Source organism: Neolamprologus multifasciatus, chromosome 6, assembly GCF_963576455.1.
Source record: "Neolamprologus multifasciatus chromosome 6, fNeoMul1.2, whole genome shotgun sequence".
Classification (NCBI taxonomy): Eukaryota; Metazoa; Chordata; class Actinopteri; order Cichliformes; family Cichlidae; genus Neolamprologus; species Neolamprologus multifasciatus.
In genome coordinates, this window is record NC_140444.1 from 31,928,737 (window position 1) to 31,948,604 (window position 19,868).

The 19,868-nt window shown below is 39.4% G+C and overlaps 2 protein-coding genes across 2 annotated transcripts; both read left to right on the top strand.

The window, feature by feature from the left end:
* Positions 1–5,189, top strand: LOC146517388 (uncharacterized). Its single transcript, XM_085163154.1, has 9 exons — positions 1–185; positions 463–753; positions 837–1,070; positions 1,176–1,280; positions 1,387–1,605; positions 2,092–2,418; positions 3,550–3,895; positions 4,466–4,714; positions 4,952–5,189. The coding sequence occupies exons 1-9, from the start codon at positions 131–133 to the stop codon at positions 5,115–5,117; spliced, it is 1,992 nt and encodes a 663-aa protein (XP_085019280.1). The 5' UTR covers positions 1–130; the 3' UTR covers positions 5,118–5,189.
* Positions 5,190–5,236: 47 nt separating this feature from the next.
* On the top strand, positions 5,237–10,779 carry LOC146517389 (uncharacterized). Its single transcript, XM_085163370.1, has 4 exons — positions 5,237–6,039; positions 6,121–6,255; positions 6,412–6,489; positions 8,171–10,779. The coding sequence occupies exons 1-4, from the start codon at positions 5,958–5,960 to the stop codon at positions 8,179–8,181; spliced, it is 306 nt and encodes a 101-aa protein (XP_085019496.1). The 5' UTR covers positions 5,237–5,957; the 3' UTR covers positions 8,182–10,779.
* Positions 10,780–19,868: the final 9,089 nt, after the last annotated feature.

The following is a 19,868-nucleotide window of genomic DNA, read 5'->3' on the forward strand; positions in this document are numbered from 1 at the left end:
TTAGACAGATGTTGATTTGAACGTTTATTCATGTTATTGATATTTCTGAAACTCTGAGAGCAGCAGTGATCGGCTCTTTATAATCATCATACATCAACTTTCTCATTAGAAGAGAAAATCTACAACAGCCATGTTGTTGGCAGAAGCTGGATGTTTGTTCATGGGTTTCATTCTGTGTCTCTCAGGTAGGAATAATTTGTTTCTCCTCCTCATGATGACTGTGATGATGTTTCTGGAAGGCAGGAGTTTTAGTGTCAAACCTGCAGAAAGTTATAAAATGATTTTAGAAAACAGAAGATTGACAGTTAACAGGATTTGTACTTTTACTGTTCTGAACTGTCAAGTGTATCAAAGCACCAGATTGTGATCCTTCACAGTAACATGCTGTCATCACAGATTAGCACAGAAAAGAAAGTTAGCATAAATGTTCACCATGTTTTCTAATCACATGTTGTGTTAAAGGTGTTCAGGGAAAACCAAACAGCATCTGTGCCTTGAAAGGTTCATCAGTGAATCTGCCCTGCTCACATCAACATCCCACTGCAAGAAATAGCTGGTACACTGGACACGATACTGTCTCCAAGATTGAACTCTCTACAGATGAAACACATGTAAAGTACAGCATGTCAGCAGAGAGTAATTTCACTCTAACAATCAATAATCTGACAGAGAGTGATGCAAGTTTTTACTGCTGCATTAAAACTGCTGACAGATCAAAGTGTCAACAAAGTGGAATTCATCTCCAAGTTACAGGTACAGTTCTTTTTACAAATGCATCACAAATGAATGAGTTTATGGATGATCAGTGTATTCATGTTGGTCATGTGACCTCTCAGAGCTGCAGGTAAAGGTGATTCCTGCCACAGAGGGACAGACAGTAACACTGATGTGCAGCAGCAGCTGTCCTCTGACTGAAAAGCCTGCAGCCTACATCTGGTACAAGAACAGAGAGTTTCTCTATGAGGACTGGTCTCCCTGGTACCAAGAGCTGCTCAGCAGTGAGGAAGCAGTCACATACTCCTGTGCTGTCAAAGGCTACGAGGATCTCAGAGCCCCTGAAGTCTCTGTGGGTGAGTCATGATGGACACCTCCTCATCATGTTATGAGATGTTAAATACAAACACTTTACTCTTCAGACTCTAATGAATTTACTGGAAGTTGTTGTTTTTTCTCAGGTTCCATCACAGAGACCTGCTTCAGTGTGACCTATGCTAAAGGGAGAATGTGTTCTTCTCAGCAGACATCAGTGGACGAGTCCTGCTCCATCACATATCCCAGAGGTGAAGTTCTGGACAAACTGCACTTTGAAACTTCATTTTTATTTGTTAATTTATTTGACATGACAGAGATGAACTGGTGGAAAATGTGTTTATCATCTCCCAACAGAAATTCATGTCCAGAGGACTCCTGCTGAACACAGAGGTCACATCAGACTGATCTGTAACAGCAGCTGTTTTCTGACTGACCCTCTGATTTCCTTTGTGTGGTATGAGAACAGAAAGCCTAAAGTGCAGGAGGGAAAACAGATTCTAGTTTCCAGCTCTAATCGTGACAGTTTGTCTTGTGCTATAAAAGGTCTTGAGGATGTGCGCTCTGCTGATGTCTGTGAGTAAACTTATTGTCTCTCCACTTACAAAGTATTACCACCACTTCTTGCAATAAAGACTAATCATCACACTGGTTTCCTGTAAAGTTCAGGATCAGTTTTAAAATGTTGGTGATCACATCACAATTCTCAGCTGCAGATCCAAAACTCTGGACTCGTCTCCCTCTTCAGATCTGCTCATCTATGATACTAACAGTATTCATCTCCTGACTTCTCCTCAGCTTTTTCAGTCTCAGCCAAGAGTAACTCAGTCTGTCATTTTCCCCAGTGTATTTCTTTCTTCATTTATATATATTTAATGTTATTATTTCATTATTGCTTTTATTAATTATTTGGTTATTTTTATTATAAGTATACTTTAAAGTGCTTTTTACATGTTGTGCAGTACGTTCGTCAACATCTGTTGTGTTTAAATGTGTGATAGAAATAAACTGATTTGACTAATTAAGTTAAAATATCTCTTCTCTGTTTCATTGATATTTCAGGTGTTAATGATTCCTGCTGGACGTTGAATTATGTCCACAGCAGAATCTGTGCTCTGGAAGGATCTTCAGTCAACATCTCCAGTAAATACTCACATCCTGACTATGAGCAGATACAGTCTAAATGTTGGTACAAAGTCAAGAGAGAAGCTGAACAGCTGACTGAGGATGCAGATCATGTGGAGTATGATGACAGCATGAAGAACCAACACATCCTCAGATTAAAGAAGCTGAAGAGAGATGACTCAGCAGAATACAGGTTCACCATCACAACAGAAAATGAAGAAGTGAAACAGTTTGATTTTCCTGGAGTTATTCTGACTGTCACAGGTAATTACAGCTTGTTTGACTCACTATTCATTGTTTAGATCCCAGTTAGTCCTGTGTGTTACTCAAATAAGCTAACAGAAACTAATCTAAGCTGGTAGTGGGGAGACTCAGCCAGCTCTAACAGCCTACAGCTGCATGACTACAACGTTTCAGCTTGATGATGAAATCCACGAGCAACTCCAGAGTTAGCTGCAATTATTAGCTATTAATGGCAATTAACAGCAGCTCTGCTCACCTATGTTTGCACTTGTTACCTTACTGGTGAAAATAGATCCCAGGTATGTGTTAGCATAAGGACTAGAACAATCTGTGAGAACGATTTGAGAGATGTAATATTTATACACAAGTTTTCACCTTTACTGTTATTGAAAGAGTCAAAAAGAAAATGTCCACAACTTTAGACTTTAAATGTAGTCTTGTGTTGCTTTGAAGGAGAGAGAGCATCAATGAGAAGCAGAGACTCAGCACAAAATCACCAAACTTCTTCCAGGTTTCAGTCCAACACAGCCAGAATTCCAGTTCATAAATCCATTGATTATGGTTCATCCACTTGGGTTTCTAACTAAAAATGTCCTCCAGTAATGTCACAGCTGTCACACGTACACTAAGATTTGTGGCCCTTGGACCATTTACTGTCAGTAGGTTCATTCTGGGTTACAAACAGCATGAAGCACCATCATTCATCTATGCAAACTGGTCAAGGAGACACAACCTGATCCATGATGGAGTCATCAGACCTTTCAAGATGTTTATACAAACTGATGCAATTTTATTTCCTCATTCAGTCAGTGATGAAAGGTTTTTTTTAGTCTAAGTTTTCTGTTTCAGTCCATGCATGGTTATCAGTCCCCAAACAGACAGAAAGAACAGACAGACAAATGTTAAGTTATGTGAGCAATTAAATCTCCTACATAGAGTTAAAGCTCTTTATATTATCCTTTACAATAAAATCTTTACTAAATTATGTAGTTTTCTTTTCTTAAACCTAATACAGTTCTCATATTTGTAAAAGAAAAAAAGATTCTCTCAGTCACTTTGTAACATTGACGCTACAAACCAACCTGCTGTTTATAAGAAACACTTAACATAAAATATCTCTCACAGTTACTGAAAAGTTTAAGTATCTTTCAGAGCTGAGCGTGAAGATGAGTCCTCCTGCAGTGGTGACAGAGGGTCAGAGAGTCACACTGACCTGCAGTACCAGCTGTCCTCTGACTGACAACACAAACTACATTTGGTACTTGAACAGTCGACCTCTGACCCCGAGAGAGAACCAGAACAAACATCTGATCCTAGACCCAGTCAGTAGGGAGGATGCAGGAAGCTACTCCTGTGCTGTGAAAACCAACAAAGATATCAGCTCTGCTCCAAAGACTCTCACTGTCCAAAGTATCACAGGAACATGGACACCAGCAGCTGCAGGAGTTTCTGCTGCTCTGCTCCTTTTAATACTTCTCACTGTCTGCTGGTGGAGGAGGTGAGGATGAACACTGTTTTCTCTGTCAGATCATTGAAATTCAATTTAGAATTTACACACTAACCTGACACCACCTGTTCATTTTTGTTATCACTTTTTTTTATAAACCAGAAGAAAGAGGAACTCTCACCAACCTTCAAGAAATGAAAATTTGGAGGATTTGGAGGTGATAAAAATAAAATACAGTTTTAGTACAACACAAAACATCAGCCTTCCAAAAATACACCCAAGTCATTTTTAAAGAGATGATACCTTTCTTATTCTTCACTAAAATCAGATCATTATTCTTTCTTAGTTTTTTGTCTTCTTTTAGTTTTTCTTCTGCTGACACAGAAATATTTTTGTACCTTATGGTTTAAAGGTCTATTCCTTTGTCATAAATATTTTCTACAGCAACAAATAATAGACCAGTCAGCTTTTTAAAAGCTTTATAATAGTTTTTTAAAATGTGAGTCTGTTTTTTAAACAGACTCACTCACATAGTTTAACTCATATAAAAGATCTATGAATATAAGTTTAAATCTAGTACTTTGGGCTAATTCTACCATCCAGCTGAGCTCTTAGTTGAAGGATCTGCAGTAATTTATTCATTACTGTAAAAATAACAATAATCATCATCATCACTGATAATGTAGCTTCTCTGTTTCTTTGCTATCATTTAAACTTTGGTCCCCAGTATGACGACATCGCAGCTCATCGAGGAGAGCAGGACCTGAACTACCAAAGACTCCACATCTACAAGAATGAAACAGATTCTCTCTACTCCACGATTCCTCCATCTCAGCCCCGAGAACAACATCATATCCACTACAAACCTGAGTATGTCTGAAACATTAATTACACTGTAAACGAGGGCTATATTGTTACAATACTGTAGATTATTACACACTGGGCTTTAATAACCTGAATAAGATCAAAGTGGATTATAGAGTTCATTACTTTGTATTTTGAATATAGAGGGCTGTGAGCTCCTTTCCAGATTCAGTGGATCAAATAAGGAAACTGTTTTTGTTTTTGTCTTATATTTCACATAGTCAGTCATTTTTTTTTAACTAGATCAAAGAGGACTTCCAGACAGTCTCCAAGAAGAACCTCAGACAGCAAAGAGCAGGTACAGAACTGGATTCAAAGAAAAACATCTCCTCATCTGTCATGTTTGTCTTCACCTGAAATAATCCAAAAAGTCTTCAGCTTTTTCAGTTTTCTCACAAACTCTACCTGATGATTTTCTTTCTTATAGTTTTTATTTGATTATATACAGTTCAGTGTTGGGTAAGTTACTTTAAATTAGTAACTTAGTTACATTACTAGTTACTTCTATCAAAAGTAACTCAAGTTACTTCAAGTTACTTGTTACTTTCAAAGTAACTCGTTACTAGGGAAAGTAACTTTGGTTTTACTCAGAATTCTCTTGTTAATGTGTTGCTTCTGTAACTGGATACCCAGCAAGATTGCCAGTCTTCTAGCTTGCTTACTTACCACAACTGAACTGTGCCACTGAGTTTGGCACAGAGTTTGTGTCTGAAATAACTTCAGTGTCACAGCAGAGACACCACAGCTGGTGTGTCTGTCAGTGGGTTTCACACTTTGTACTAAAACAGACAACACAGGAAAATAATTAACAGAAATATAGAAATACTTCAGCTTCACTTTAAAGAGGTCTAATGAAAATAGGAGACATGCTAATGATATTACTCTGGGAGCTTTGGTTTGTTTTACTTTATGGGTGCTCTGCAGCTTTGACTGTAAAAATATTAACTCTGTTTCTGAAAGAAGGTAAAACATCAAAGTCATCACGTCTGCAGGTTTAACTTCTGTCAAGTGTGGGGTTTTTTTTAAACCTCAAAATAACAACTAAACCACACGTCTCTGTTCTCACTGTTACACTGACAGGTATTGATGAAAATATAATTACATTTAATCACGTCACATGTGTACTTTGTAAAAGACTAAACAATGGATTAAGTTATACACAGTTCAAATAAAGTTACCATAAACAGCCTCTTCTTCTTCCACATGTTATGTTTCATATTAGTAAAGGTTTTTTCTGTAGGTGGCCAAGATGTTGATAAAAGTAAAACACAGAGAGACAAAGAAATATGTCAAATTGGAAGAAGTCAGCTTCACAGATTTTATGAGTGCAGGTAAGTTATACATGGTTTGTAATAAGTCATTAAAGAGGAAATGATAATGTTGTTATTAACTAAGTGATGATTTTACTTCAGTGCAGCAGAAGTTTCTCATACCAGAAAATGCAGCACTGAAAGTCACAGATGAGCAGGGTATAGAGGTGGATGAGGATGTCTTTCCTGAACTTGCAGCAGTCAAAGAGGTGTGTTTTGTCATCTATACAGCTGAAGGTAAGTAAATACATGCTCCGATAGATTTTGTAGGATTTGATTTGTACAGTTACTCCTAAATAAACATTTTTAATTTGTCTAATATCCTGTAGTAACAATCACAAAATGCTGCTTTCATGGCTCAACAGTAAGTTGGATTTATCACGTGCATTTCAGACATCCTGGAAACAGAATCATCCAAGAAGCTGCGTGACTGCTCTGACCTAACACGCTATGTGACACTCACACCTTGTGGTATGTAAATTGTATATTACCATAATAAAATACAAAATAACCATCTGTTCTCCTGGAAGAAAGTATAATTTAATCAAAGCATACAATTTACTGGCCTTATGTGCGTAAATGGTAGCTTTGCTGTGGTTGATTTTTGATTGTATATGCCTTATATTCTAATACTTGTGTTTGTCAGACCTTATAGAGTCTGTTTCATGTTAACACTGCATTACAAGAAGTGTTTATTCTGTAGTCATTTTTTTTCTTTAATTCAGTTTCCCCCCCCCAATGTTAGGCCTATCTGACCACACAATGTCTCAACTGTTTAGCTGCCATAATTGTTGCTGTTTTAATGTTGAATGTTACACTATTACAGTGCTGTTACACAGAATGTATGTTAGTCCATGCAGCATTGAATTTTGAATATGATATTTTTGATAAATAAAATTCATACATTCACAATAATCAGTATGGTGTTTTTGTAGTAATTGTCACCCAAAACCTTTTTTCATTTGATGAGTGACACTACAAAAGAGTTAATATCAAAATGAACTCTAGTTATGAGTTACATTTTACTCTCTATGGTAGTAGAAATTTTACTCCATGAGAGTTTAGTTTTAACTCCTATAAAGAGTTGAAAAATCAACTCCCAGAAAAGAGTTACTCGAACTCTGCACTAGAGTTCATTCGATGGTCACGCATGTACACTCAAATGTAGTTAATCTGAACTCCCAGAGAGTTTATTCCAAAGACCAGAATTTGCTGTGTACCAATAGAAAGGAAGAGGCAGCCGTGCAGCGTAAAGACAGAATAACTCCAGCTTTGTGTCTTTTTCATTGTAGCTGAAGTCCGGGACAAACTGTTCCTTTTCACCTCAATAAGAAACGCGTAATATTTTCTCTGAATAAGAGACGATTCGGTTTTTTAGGGGACTAAAAAGGGATTATTAGTGTTGGCAACTCTAATAATTAACCTTAAGAACAAAATAACGTTGAACATCAGTAACTTCATAGCACCCACCCAGCTGTATAGAAACTCCGTCATGCTAGCTAGTACCCAGTACAAAAGAGTCAGCATAACGAAAATAAACTACACCTAAACTTGGTTTATATCTGACCCAGATAGACTACAGGTCATAACTTCTTACCTGAAGTTCAGTTCGGAGCGGCGGCCGCCTCGGGTCTCTCTTCCTCCTGCCTCCCCTTTCCCTCATCCACCTGCTGGCCTCCACCACATGCTAATGTTACTGAATCTGTGGAAGCTCCGCGATAGCCACCACACGAAGTAACGAGTAACGACCCTATCTAAATCCCAGTAACGATTAACGCATTCCTGATTTTGGCATAATAATTAGTTACCGTGCTCGTTACCACAATAATAACGTAGTTACTGTAATGCCTTACTTAATAACGCATTAGTCCCAACACTGATACAGTTACACCATGAACATCATGTGAAAGGGATTTGAGCTGTTTGAAACTATGATTCTCAATGTCATTGTTTGTACTGACAACATTTAGGCATATAAGGGATAATGTTTGATGTAATTTAATATGAATTTAAAAAGGCTTGTGTACCATATTGTTAACATTGACTTTTATCAAATGAACTCTACAAAGTGAAATTTTCTAATGCTCTGATAGGAGAGTGAGCTAAAGGTTTAGTTTGATATAAATGTATAATAACTGTCTCGTCTCCACAGATGAACCCTGATCTCATGTATGGAAACATCTCAGCTCAGTCAACAGAGCAGGATGATCATCGCTGAAGTAAACTGCACTTTAATGAGAACCACACAGCTGACCTCCAACACTGAAACACTGCCTGCTCACTAAAGAAGAGTTTGTTACCATGGTGATTTAAAGGAACATTTTGCGGAGAGTTTGTGTCTGAAATAACTTCAGTGTCACAGCAGAGACACCACAGCTGGTGTGTCTGTCAGTGGGTTTCACACTTTGTACTAAAACAGACAACACAGGAAAATAATTAACAGAAATATAGAAATACTTCAGCTTCACTTTAAAGAGGTCTAATGAAAATAGGAGACATGCTAATGATATTACTTTGTGAGCTTTGGTTTGTTTTACTTTCTGGGTGCTCTGCAGCTTTGACTGTAAAATTATTAACTCTGTTTCTGAAAGAACGTAAAACATAAAAGTCATCACGTCTGCAGGTTTAACTTCTGTCAAGTGTTGGGGGTTTTTTTAAACCTCAAAATAACAACTAAACCACACGTCTCTGTTCTCACTGTTACACTGACAGGTTATTGATGGAAATATAATTATGTTTAATCACGTCACATGTGTACTTTGTAAAAACTAAACAATAAAAAGAGAAAAAGCAGCAAAAAAGAAAACAGATTCCAAGAGACATTCAATATGATGTCAGTGCATCGATTCTTCACTAGAGGGCTCTGCTTTGTTGGACAGTTATATACAGTCAAGTCCATAATTATTCATACCCCTGGCAAATTTTGACTTAAAGTCACTTTTATTCAACCAGCAAGTTTTTTGTTTTTTTTTAACTGGAAATGACACAGGTCTCTCCCAAAAGATAATAAGACGATGTACAAGAGGCGACATGTTTGTGAAGGTTCTTAGTCATCCAGGTCATCGTAGTCCTGGATGACCAAGAAGGAGCTTGGAAAGAAAAGCATCTGGACTTCTCTCTCATCTCTCATCCATTAGGCTTCTTCAGTTCTAGGGTCAAACAGTGGAGAGTCCCAGATTTAAGGCCTGTGGGAGTGACCCCCCCCCCAAAAGAGGGACAACGGGCCCCATAATGATCCTCTACCTAATCACATGAGCCAAGGTGTGAAAATGGGTGTAGGTCACAATCAGCCAAGGTTTTGGGTGAGCTCATTGTGAAACCTTTCCCCACCCTATCATGTGATTTCCTGAGGTCAGATGGCCCAGGGTGTGAGTGGGTGTTGGAGCAACTCCACTCCTCAACATGTCTTGAAGTTCTCTACAGACCTGGTAATGAACTAATAATATGATTCAGGTGTGTTGACCCAGAGTGATATCTAAAGCCTGCAGGGCAGGTATTGAGGCCTGGAGTTTCCCCACCCCTGATCTACATTATGCAGCTTTATCATAACAGATAATAATATAATGTTTGTGGGTCACTACAATCAGAGTATGGTTCTCTTGTAGTTTTCCTCTGAGGCTCTTGCTTTGAGAAACCACAGCTTCTATGATCTTCTCTTTTCTATAACAGGCAACTCAGTGCCTGTAATACTGCCATTCATCATGTTCACTTCAATTCAAATTAAATTCAATAAAACGTTATTGATCCTGAAGGTTGACCCCGAAGGAAATTGGGTTAAGGCTGCCGACCTTTGCCATCGCCATCTTACCCTTCCGACCATACATGCATCAGACAAACGTCACATGGGGAAGACAGGTCAGAGGGGTATACAATTAGGGCTGGGTATCGTCACTGATTTCTAGAATTGATTCGTTTCCGATTCACAAGGCCCCGAATCGATTCAATCCACAATTCGATTCGATTCAATTCAATTTGAATCTGGGAAATTCTGGGATCTAAATATTATAATTCAGATCAGTGATTTACATATTTTTGTATCTATAAAAAGGAAGCTGACACACACAAGACTTTATCAAAGGTGTAAGCATCACAGCAGATGCCTTTGTGTCAAAGTAGCTGAAGATAAAACACAGAAAAACATGAAGGTGATTTTCCTGTTCTGGGATTTTATAAAAATATTCTGCAGTACATCAAAAACGGAAAAAAAAAAACATTAATCAACATATGAACGTTACCTCTGATGTTACAGCAGTTTTATTACAGACACAGCTGAGCGTTTTGCATTTTGCATAATTTTGAAGTTTAAATTTGTTCAGTATTGAACGGCAGAAATGAGGTTTTCTTTTCGGAAGTAAGTAAAAGGAAAAAAAAAAAACAGCGACCGACAGCGCTGTAAACAACGGTAGACTTGTGCGTAACAAGCAAGCGAATAATGCAGAAAACAGATTTTTTAGATGGGAAACTGTTCTTGAAGTACAGAGAGAGAGAGAGAGAGCTGTGCATGAATGATTTTATCGTGGTGGAAGCAAAACAGCAAAAGTCAGAGGGAATTCATGACGATGTTTATGTGAAGCGTAGTTTGGATCTTCTTTTGCTGCTGGTTCGGTCAATATTGTTTGGAGAGAGATAAAACTAACAGCTTTAGAATCGGCGCAAAAAGGGCGTGAACACAGAGCGCAGACCCGCCAACAGATCAGAATCAGCGAGCTGTCGGCTTTCAGCTCGTGTCTGTGCCGTCAGGTGAGAAAGTCACAGAATCCGTGTTCCTGCTCTCATTTACTGTCTTAGCTGTTTGGTGGTTGTTGAAATTTTATGAGGTTTCACCTGAGATTCTGGCATTTCGGGCAAAATCAATTTATATTAAAAAATCAATTCAGGATTTTAATGAATCGATTTCACGTTATCCAAGCCAGAATCGATTTTAATCGATAAATCGATTATAAAAACCCACCCCTATATACAATGGAAAAAGCACAACAAGAGGAAAGACGAGGAGAAAAAAGAACTCCCCCCAGATTGAGCTCCAACAAGGAGATCAGTTTGAGAACAAACAAAAAAAAAAAAAAAACCCACCTCAGCAAATAGCACATGAATCATCACATCTCACTACATAGGAGACATAAGCTTCGAAGACATTTGGAGGGGGTGGAGGGTAAGTGTAGGTCTGTTTTGTTGTTCCAGTCAGCTTCGACCTTGGCAGGCCTTCAGCTGGCACCAGTGGGATAGCCGCATGAGTGAAGATGGTGAATGTTTAGGTTTAGTGCGAACAACTGCATCCAATTTTAGAGATGGTCTAATATCCATCACCTGTCACCAATTCTCTCAATTCCCGTTGTTCTTCTCCAAGATCTTATCCATATTGCCTTCAAAATACAGTCTGAGTACTCACAGCCCTGCCAATTGTCTATCATGTCGGCAAACCTTATGGGATTTTGAACAGCTGTAGCCACTTCTTGTTCTTCGATAAGCCAGGTCAGAGCCAGCTCCAATCAGCCAGAACTCTGTTATCTTGGTTCCGAATTGGTAGATGTCGTTCAATGTCCTCCATTGAGAGTGTCACCAGACAGACGACGCAACCGACCATCGAGTATCCAGCAGGAAACGTCTCCGAAGGACAATCAGGATCAGGATCTCCCAAGCCCAGGAAGATGTCAATTCCGTTACGGGACCAGTTAATCAAATCCATAATTCGTTAGATTTTAGAGAACAGGACTGAGAAACTCTTTGAGGGTTAGAAAGCGAGACTATAAAAAAGACACGAGAAGCCAAGCAGGAAAGATAAGCGAGAGGGAGAAGGAGAAAAATGCGACCGCCTCCGTCAAGAGCAAAGACAGAGAACGTCTGCTCATAATGTTGGCATTGCGTTTACTGTTATTAATGAGTATGAATTAAATGTTGGGACTTATCAGCTCTTTATATTGAAACACTCTCGCTCTCAGGCTCAGTTACACACCAATTAACGGGAAGCCTCAAAACCAGTGTTTTATCTATAGTGGAAGTTTTGTTTTGAAACCAAAACCAAATTTAAGACACCCATAAACCAGACTAGTGGCCTATTAAATGTTTAAATCTAGGTTGGCTTTATAGCTGAAAATAAAGTCATTAAGTTTGGCCACACTTTCCATCCACATCCCCTTATTCCTCCCAATGACCATGATCATGACTGTCATTCATTCTCAACATTCAGCATAAGACACTGACATAGCATTGTCTCTCTTATAGTGCATACACTCTTCACTATTACAGTCTTTTCAGAGAGCTACGCTTCCACTACTGTGAATATATTCATAGCCCTCTGTAGATCATCTGTATATATGTAGCACATCTGTATATATGTAGCACATCTGTATATATTTAGTACAACTGTATGCTATACAGATGTTCATAACTCTTCCACCATTTATACTACCCTTATCTTTATATATCAGCATATACGTACATTTGCCCGTAGTACATCTGTATATTTGATCTCTACTTTACTTATCTGTTTATAATTGCTCTCATTGCTCTTGATACTCTTGCACTTCTGATTAGATGCAAACTGTATTTTGTTACCCTGTATTCATACATGTGTAATGACTATAAAGTTTAATCCTAATCCTATATCTTAGAGGGAAGTACATTGTACTCAACATTTAACCAACTTCTTAATTTACAAGCATGTGTAAGCTTTACAGGTTTTTCTACTGCTTTTAGTTTGATATAGAATTATTTTTCATGCACATGTGAATAATATACATGATTAATGGGACTGTAGACTGAACTACCCAACAGCACAGACGCAGAGTTGTTAAAGCACCTACAGCTATAAAATGCTACTTGTGCTAAAAGTAAAAACAGGTGAGGCTGTTTTAATGTAACAATAACTAAATAAGACAGCCCATCATTTTTATGTTTTCATGCTTTCTGGGGGTTAGGGTTAGTTTATGAAGACTGAAAAACAACTACAACTTTGTACAAGAAAGTTACAAATACATATCAATAGTACACAGAGGTTAGAGGAGGTGAAACACACATTTTCCATCACATTTGTCATTCCCCTTCATCAAGACCAGGTATTTAAGGAGCGGCTGTGGCAGCAGTTCTCTTCCTGATCATTGTTTCCTCTACAGCATTAACTCATGCACACATCCCTGTGGTGATGACCACTTTGTGAGTCTGACACAGAAAGCAAATAAGTTATTTTGTCCTGAGTTAATGCCCCTTAAAACTGACCTATTTCAGACTTACAGTTCAATACTATACAATATAGCAAATCTCCAACTGGACAGTGTTAAATAACATTATTTTATTTTAAACTTGAAGCTTTGAACATATTTCTTTTTGCATTGGGACAGAAATTAATATGAAAAAGGCTCTTTTCAAATTTGTTTGGGTGAATGGAAAATATTTTTTGTGGTATCGTAAAAAAATATTTGTTATATAAATATATTGGTATGGAAAACATTTATTATTCATAGATACAGATACATAGATACAAGCTCATGTTATTCATCTGAAGAAACAGACAGATAGAATGAGTGTGATAAAGGACATAGTGTGTTGTTACACTGGTAATGCCAGGAGAGGCAGTATCGGTTCTGTAAGACAGTGGAAGAAGAGAGCGTCCTGCAGAAGGCAGTGAACGGACACTCATGTTATGAACATGTGGCTGAGAGAAGGTTCAGTAAACAAGTAGCAGCAATATTCCTGTGTGAGGCTCAGTCATTTTTATTTTTTGAAGATGCAACATCCTAAAGGTGTATATAGAAAACATGTTGATCCTGAAGCATTTATTGAAGCTTCTGAGCTATTTGTGTAATCTTCTCCTGAAGTTCTCAGGTAGATTTGGCCTTTCGATTGGAAATTTAACATCTCGTACAAAGTTAAAGACTTTTATTTAAGTTTGGTAGAATTCTATTTCAAAGAAAAACAAGACTCTCTGCTAAGTTGATGACATCACATTTTACATTCTAAGTGGATGACATCACACTCCATTTGCACTCCCTGACATCACACTCCAGATCAAAGGATCAAAGGGAAATTGAGCAATAACATTCTATCAAAAGTCCTTAAGTAGAACACCAGCGTGCTCTCAGTATGTCTCAGAACTGTGCAACTGTATAGGAACACACCACGAGCCAACCTTTCGACAAAGATTTGACACATTAAGCGTATGCAACAAAACACAAACCCAAACCCCGATCGAATAGAAAAAATATCATTCGACACTGTAAGACAAAAGATAAGAAAAATGCAACATATGCAGCAAAACCTTGATCCCCAGGAAGGGACCTCATCAGCCGCTGTTAGCCCTAAGCAGCAAAACCCAAACCCAAAAGGGAAAAAAAAGGCACCAAATGAGGGGACTCCACCTGATGCTGCCAAACCAAAGGGTGCAAACAAGAAGAAGATGCAAAAAAATGCAAACCCAAACCCCAGAGCCAGAAACCCTGGACCCAATCGAGGGCCTGTGCAACATCAGCCCAATGCCCATTTTAAACCCAATAATGGGCCAGGGCAATACTGGCAAAATCCACAGTTTTTGCCAAAACAAGGGCCTGTGCAACATCAGCCCAATGCCCACTTTAAACCCAATAATGGGCCTGGGCAGCACTGGCAAAATCCATGGTTTTTGCCAAAACGAGGGCCTGTGCCACATCAGCCCCATCCTGACCATAACACCAACGATGGGCCACCTCAGCCACAGCCTCACTTAACACCAAATGATGGCAGTCGTCCATACAATGAGACTGGTGAACTGGGTGCGCTGAGATTCCACCTGCAGGAGGCTCAGCACATGTGCAAAACCAATCTTTATAAAATGACAGCTGCAAACCACAAAGCTGCTGCAGCTAAAACTCAGAATGATTGGGTTCGTCTGCAGCTACAGTGCTGCAGACAAAACGCTCAAAAAACCATCCTTGAGCTCCAAAAACAGCTGGAAGAGGCTCGTAGAAAGACACCCGAGGAGAACTTAACCCCTGAGGTAAGTGAGGATCCTGTTCAAGACAGCAACACAGCTGTCACAGCTGCAGAGCTGAGTGTGGACGCTTCAACACAAACTGCAGAAGCTCCACACACAGACTCTACAGACGTAAAAAGTGTTCGAGAAGCTGAGTTGGAGGTCCAGTGCAAAAAACAGCAAGAAGAGATCGAACAACTCCGTGAGCAGCTCCTCAAAACTCAAAAGAATCTTGAAGAGGAAGTTGCAAAGCGCAACGATCAGGAACAAAGAGCCAACTGTGAGCTCGCTGAGCTGAAAGACAAACTCAGCACCAGTGAGGCTCTTTGTGAAAAAAATGATTTGAAGGTGCAAAATTTAAAAGAAGAGCTGGAGAAAACCAAAGCTTCCCACCAGGAAATCGTGGAGCAAAACCTGGAGAACACAACAATCTGCAACCAACTCGGGCAAACAGAGGAAGAAAAGATCACACTTCAGGAGTTTTTGCTGTCTCTGCAAGAGACAATAAAAAAGCAAGAAGACCAGTCCAACGTTGCCAATCCTGAAAATTCTCCAGCCCAAAACGAGACACTCCAGGAGAATCAGACAGAAAAAGAGGAGGCCAGCGCTACCAAACCAGAAAGTCCAGAGGCCCGAGATGACCAAGTGCCAAAAGAAAAACCAAAAAAGAAAAAGGAGCGCAACTGGTTTTGGAGACTGTTCACTTAAGTGACTTCCACTCCGTCTCCTATAAAAACACAGTATTATACAACTAAATATTATCAGTCACTTCCAGTGCCAAAACACCCATTTTAAAGCATATTTGCTTTAATACTTAGTTGTGTATAACTTTGTCATCGGCTCCACCCCCCCAACCGGTCACGGCAGATGGCCGCCCCTCCCTGAGCCTGGTTCTGCCGGAGGTTTCTACCTTTTGAAAGGTAGTTTTTCCTCCCCACTGTCGCCAATTGCTTGCTCATAGGGGATTGTTGGGTTTTTTCTTTAGTTCAGTTCAATTCAATTCATTTGTATGTAAATACTGTTGGATTGAATTGAACTGAATTAAAGAAGATTTTTAGGAGACGGAGTAGTCACTGAGTGAACCAGGGTATTATAACATCTTACCCATGAAAAACTACGATCAACCAATCAAATAAACAATTGAATTTAACAAAACATTTGAAGTGTGAACATTTTGTGTCATTTAAAACATGTGAAAATGTCCAATTATAACAACCTAACAGCAGAAATAAAAATGTTTACATCCTGGTTGAAAACATTGTTCTGTGAATGATATCCACTGTGTCTGTGCTGTTGATGCCTTTTGAAAAAAAAAGTCTAAAGTATTGTAGTTGAGTACAGCTCCAGGTTGTGTACAGAGCACTTTCCATTTGCTGTAACTTTACTCTGCTATCTCATCAATAATGAATTTGATCATCATCTGTTCCCTGAATGCAATTGACACCCTCTTCTCAACGAGAAGCCTGGGCTCGGGTGGGCCTGAGTGTCCTGGAGGTACTTCCCCTGCCGGATACACGGGTGGCCAGGTCGTGTGCCTGGCGGGACTGTTGAAAAGTTAATAGCTATATTTGCAAAGCCCTTTATTAAAATATGCTTTCATGACATTATTGTTTGTCGGACGGTGGTCAGCGCTATCAGTGGCTGATGAGTGGGACATGAAATGTCACCTCTCGGGACACTGGGGAGGGAGCCTGAGTTAGTGTCTTGTGTTGAGAGATACTGACCTCAGTAAACAGCTTGAGGATCTGCAGCTGTATGGTCTGGACTTTCAGGTGAGGAGAAGAGCTGAGCTGGAGACATCTGACAGAGGCCCTGGTTCAGAAGATCTTAAACTCCCAGTTTGAAGTGAAGACAGAGCTGAGTGTAAAAGCAAAGATCTCAATTTACTCTCTGAGCTGCATCTTTATCTTCACCTATGGTCATAAGCTTTGGGTAATGATTGAAAGAATGAGATCACAGATACAAGCAGCAGAAATAAACTTCCCCTGTCAATCTTTTCTCTTCTGTGAGAGCAAATATAACTGTGCTTTAAAGAATATGATTGTTTCCTTGCATGACACATGGAGATGAGTTCTCCGTCACAAATGGTGTGGTCACCTGCAGGTTGAAGGTCATTGCAACTCCAACCCACATCCACTGCTACTGTACTTAAAAGAAGTTAGGACATCATTAAAGACTTTGTTCAGGTAATTGCATTTGGATCACCTAAATCATGCCTGGACTGACAAACAAATCATCCTTATAGATGTTACAACATGCCAAGCTTCTGTTGTTGAATGCAGCAACCAGCAATGACACTGGACTGTCATTCCTACCGGAGAATTGTAGTCCGATTGCATTACCAGAAAGTAACCATTTCAAACATTGAGGACAGCTATAGTACTAGTACCACTTCCTGTTCCTGCTCAAACACAGTGGTGTTTCTGAGTAGCTTATTTGCTTAGCAATTTAATTAACAACTTTTAAATACATTCTTTTTTCAGAGTATAATCTTCACGTGCTTCATCTGAAGCACACTTTCTGTGTATTCACTACTTAATTTATAGCCAAAGTATTCACTCACTATCTCTGTACTGTTTCGCTAGCTTAGCTTAGCTCGTAGCCGACTCGTTAGCACCATGGCTACTTCACCTGTCCCTCCTGCACTTCCTTGCTCATTGTGTCAGATGTTTAGTTACTCCTCGGCTTCCTTTAGCAGTAATGATATCTGTAACAAATGTAGCATATTTGCAGCTCTGGATGCCAGGATTATTGAATTGGAGACTCGGCTTCGCACCCTTCATTCATCTGTATCTAGCCAGGCCCCTGTAGCTGGTGCAGCCGAAGATAGCGTAGGCCCCGCTAGCTGTTCCCCGGCAGACCCCAAGCAGCTGGGAAAGAGGGCTGCTGGGTGACGGTGAGGAGGAAGCATAGTCCTAAACAGAAGCCCCAGGTACACCACCAACCCGTTCACGTGTCTAACCGTTTTTCCCCACTCGGCGACACACCCGCCGGGGGTCAAACTCTGGTAATTGGTGATTCTGTTCTCAGACATGTGAAGCTAGAGACACCGGCAACCATAGTCAATTGTCTTCCAGGGGCCAGAGCAGGCGACATTGAAGGAAATTTAAAACTACTGGCTAAGGGTACACGTAAATTCAGTAAAATCATAATTCACGTCGGCAGTAATGACACCTGGTTACGCCAATCGGAGGTCACTAAAATCAATATTGAATCGGTGTGCAACTTTGCCAAAACAATGTCGGACTCTGTAGTTTTTTCTGGTCCCCTCCCCAATCAGACCAGGAGTGACATGTTTAGCCGCATGTTCTCCTTAAATTGCTGGCTGTCTGAGTGGTGTCCCAAAAACGATGTGGGCTTCATAGATAATTGGCAAACCTTCTGGAGGAAACCTGATCTTGTTAGGAGAGACGGCATCCATCCCACTTTGGATGGAGCAGCTCTCATTTCTAGAAATATGGACAAATTTATTAAACCCCTCAAAATATGACTATCCAGAGTTGGGACCAGGAAGCAGAGTTGCAGTCTTACACGCCTCTCTGCAGCTTCTCTCCTCCTGCTCCCCCCCCAAAAACCCATCTCCATAGAGACTGTGTCAGCTTCCAAAAAGACAAAAAACAAACTAAAAACCAGCAACAAACAACTTAAACATAAACAATTACAAAGAAAGAACAATACAGTATCCACATCTGAACCAAAGAGTAAAACAGTGAAACCAGTCTTACTTGTTATCATCTATTGTCCACCTGGGCCTTACACAGAGTTTCTGTCTGATTTCTCAGACTTTATATCTAATTTAGTTCTGAGCTCAGATAAAATAATTATTGTGGGTGATTTTAACATCCATGTAGATGCTAAAAATGACAGCCTCAACATGGCATTTAATCTGTTATTAGACTCAATTGGTTTCTCTCAAAATGTAAAAGAACCCACCCACCACTTTAATCACACTCTAGATCTTGTTTTAACATATGGCATAGAAACTGAACATTTAACAGTGTTTCCTGAAAACCCTCTCCTGTCTGATCATTTCCTGATAACATTTACAATAATTTATTACACAGCAGTGGAGAGTAGACTTTATCAAAGTAGATGTCTTTCTGAAAGCGCTGTAACTAAGTTTAAGAATATAATCTACCCACTGTTATCATCGTCAATGCCCTGTACCAACACAGAGCAGAGCAGCTATCTGAACGCTACCCCAACAGAGGTCGATTATCTTGTTAATAATTTCACCTCCTCACTACGTACGACTCTGGATACTGTAGCTCCAGTGAAAACTAAGGTCTCTAATCAGAAGTACCTGACTCCGTGGTATAATTCTCAAACACGCAACCTAAAGCAGATGACTCGTAATCTGGAGAGGAAATGGCGTGTCACAAATTTAGAGGATCATCATTTAGCCTGGAGAAATAGTTTGTTGCTTTATAAGAAAGCCCTCCGCAAAGCCAGAACAGCTTACTACTCATCACTGATTGAAGAAAATAAGAACAACCCCAGGTTTCTCTTCAGCACTGTAGCCAGGCTGACAAAAAGTCAGAGCCCTATCGAGCCAACTATCCCTTTAACGTTAACTAGTAATGACTTCATGAACTTCTTCACAAATAAAATTTTTATCATTAGAGAAAAAATTACCAATAATCATCCTACAGATGTAATATTATCTACAGCTACTCTTAGTTTCATTGATGTTAAGTTAGACTCTTTTTCTCCAATTAACTCAGTTAACTCAGATCTTTCTGAGTTAACTTCAATAATTACTTCCTCCAAACAATCAACGTGTCTTTTAGACCCCATTCCTACAAAACTGCTCAAAGAAGTCCTGCCATTAATTAATTCTTCGATCTTAAATATGATCAACCTATCTCTAATAATCGGCTATGTACCACAGGCCTTCAAACTGACT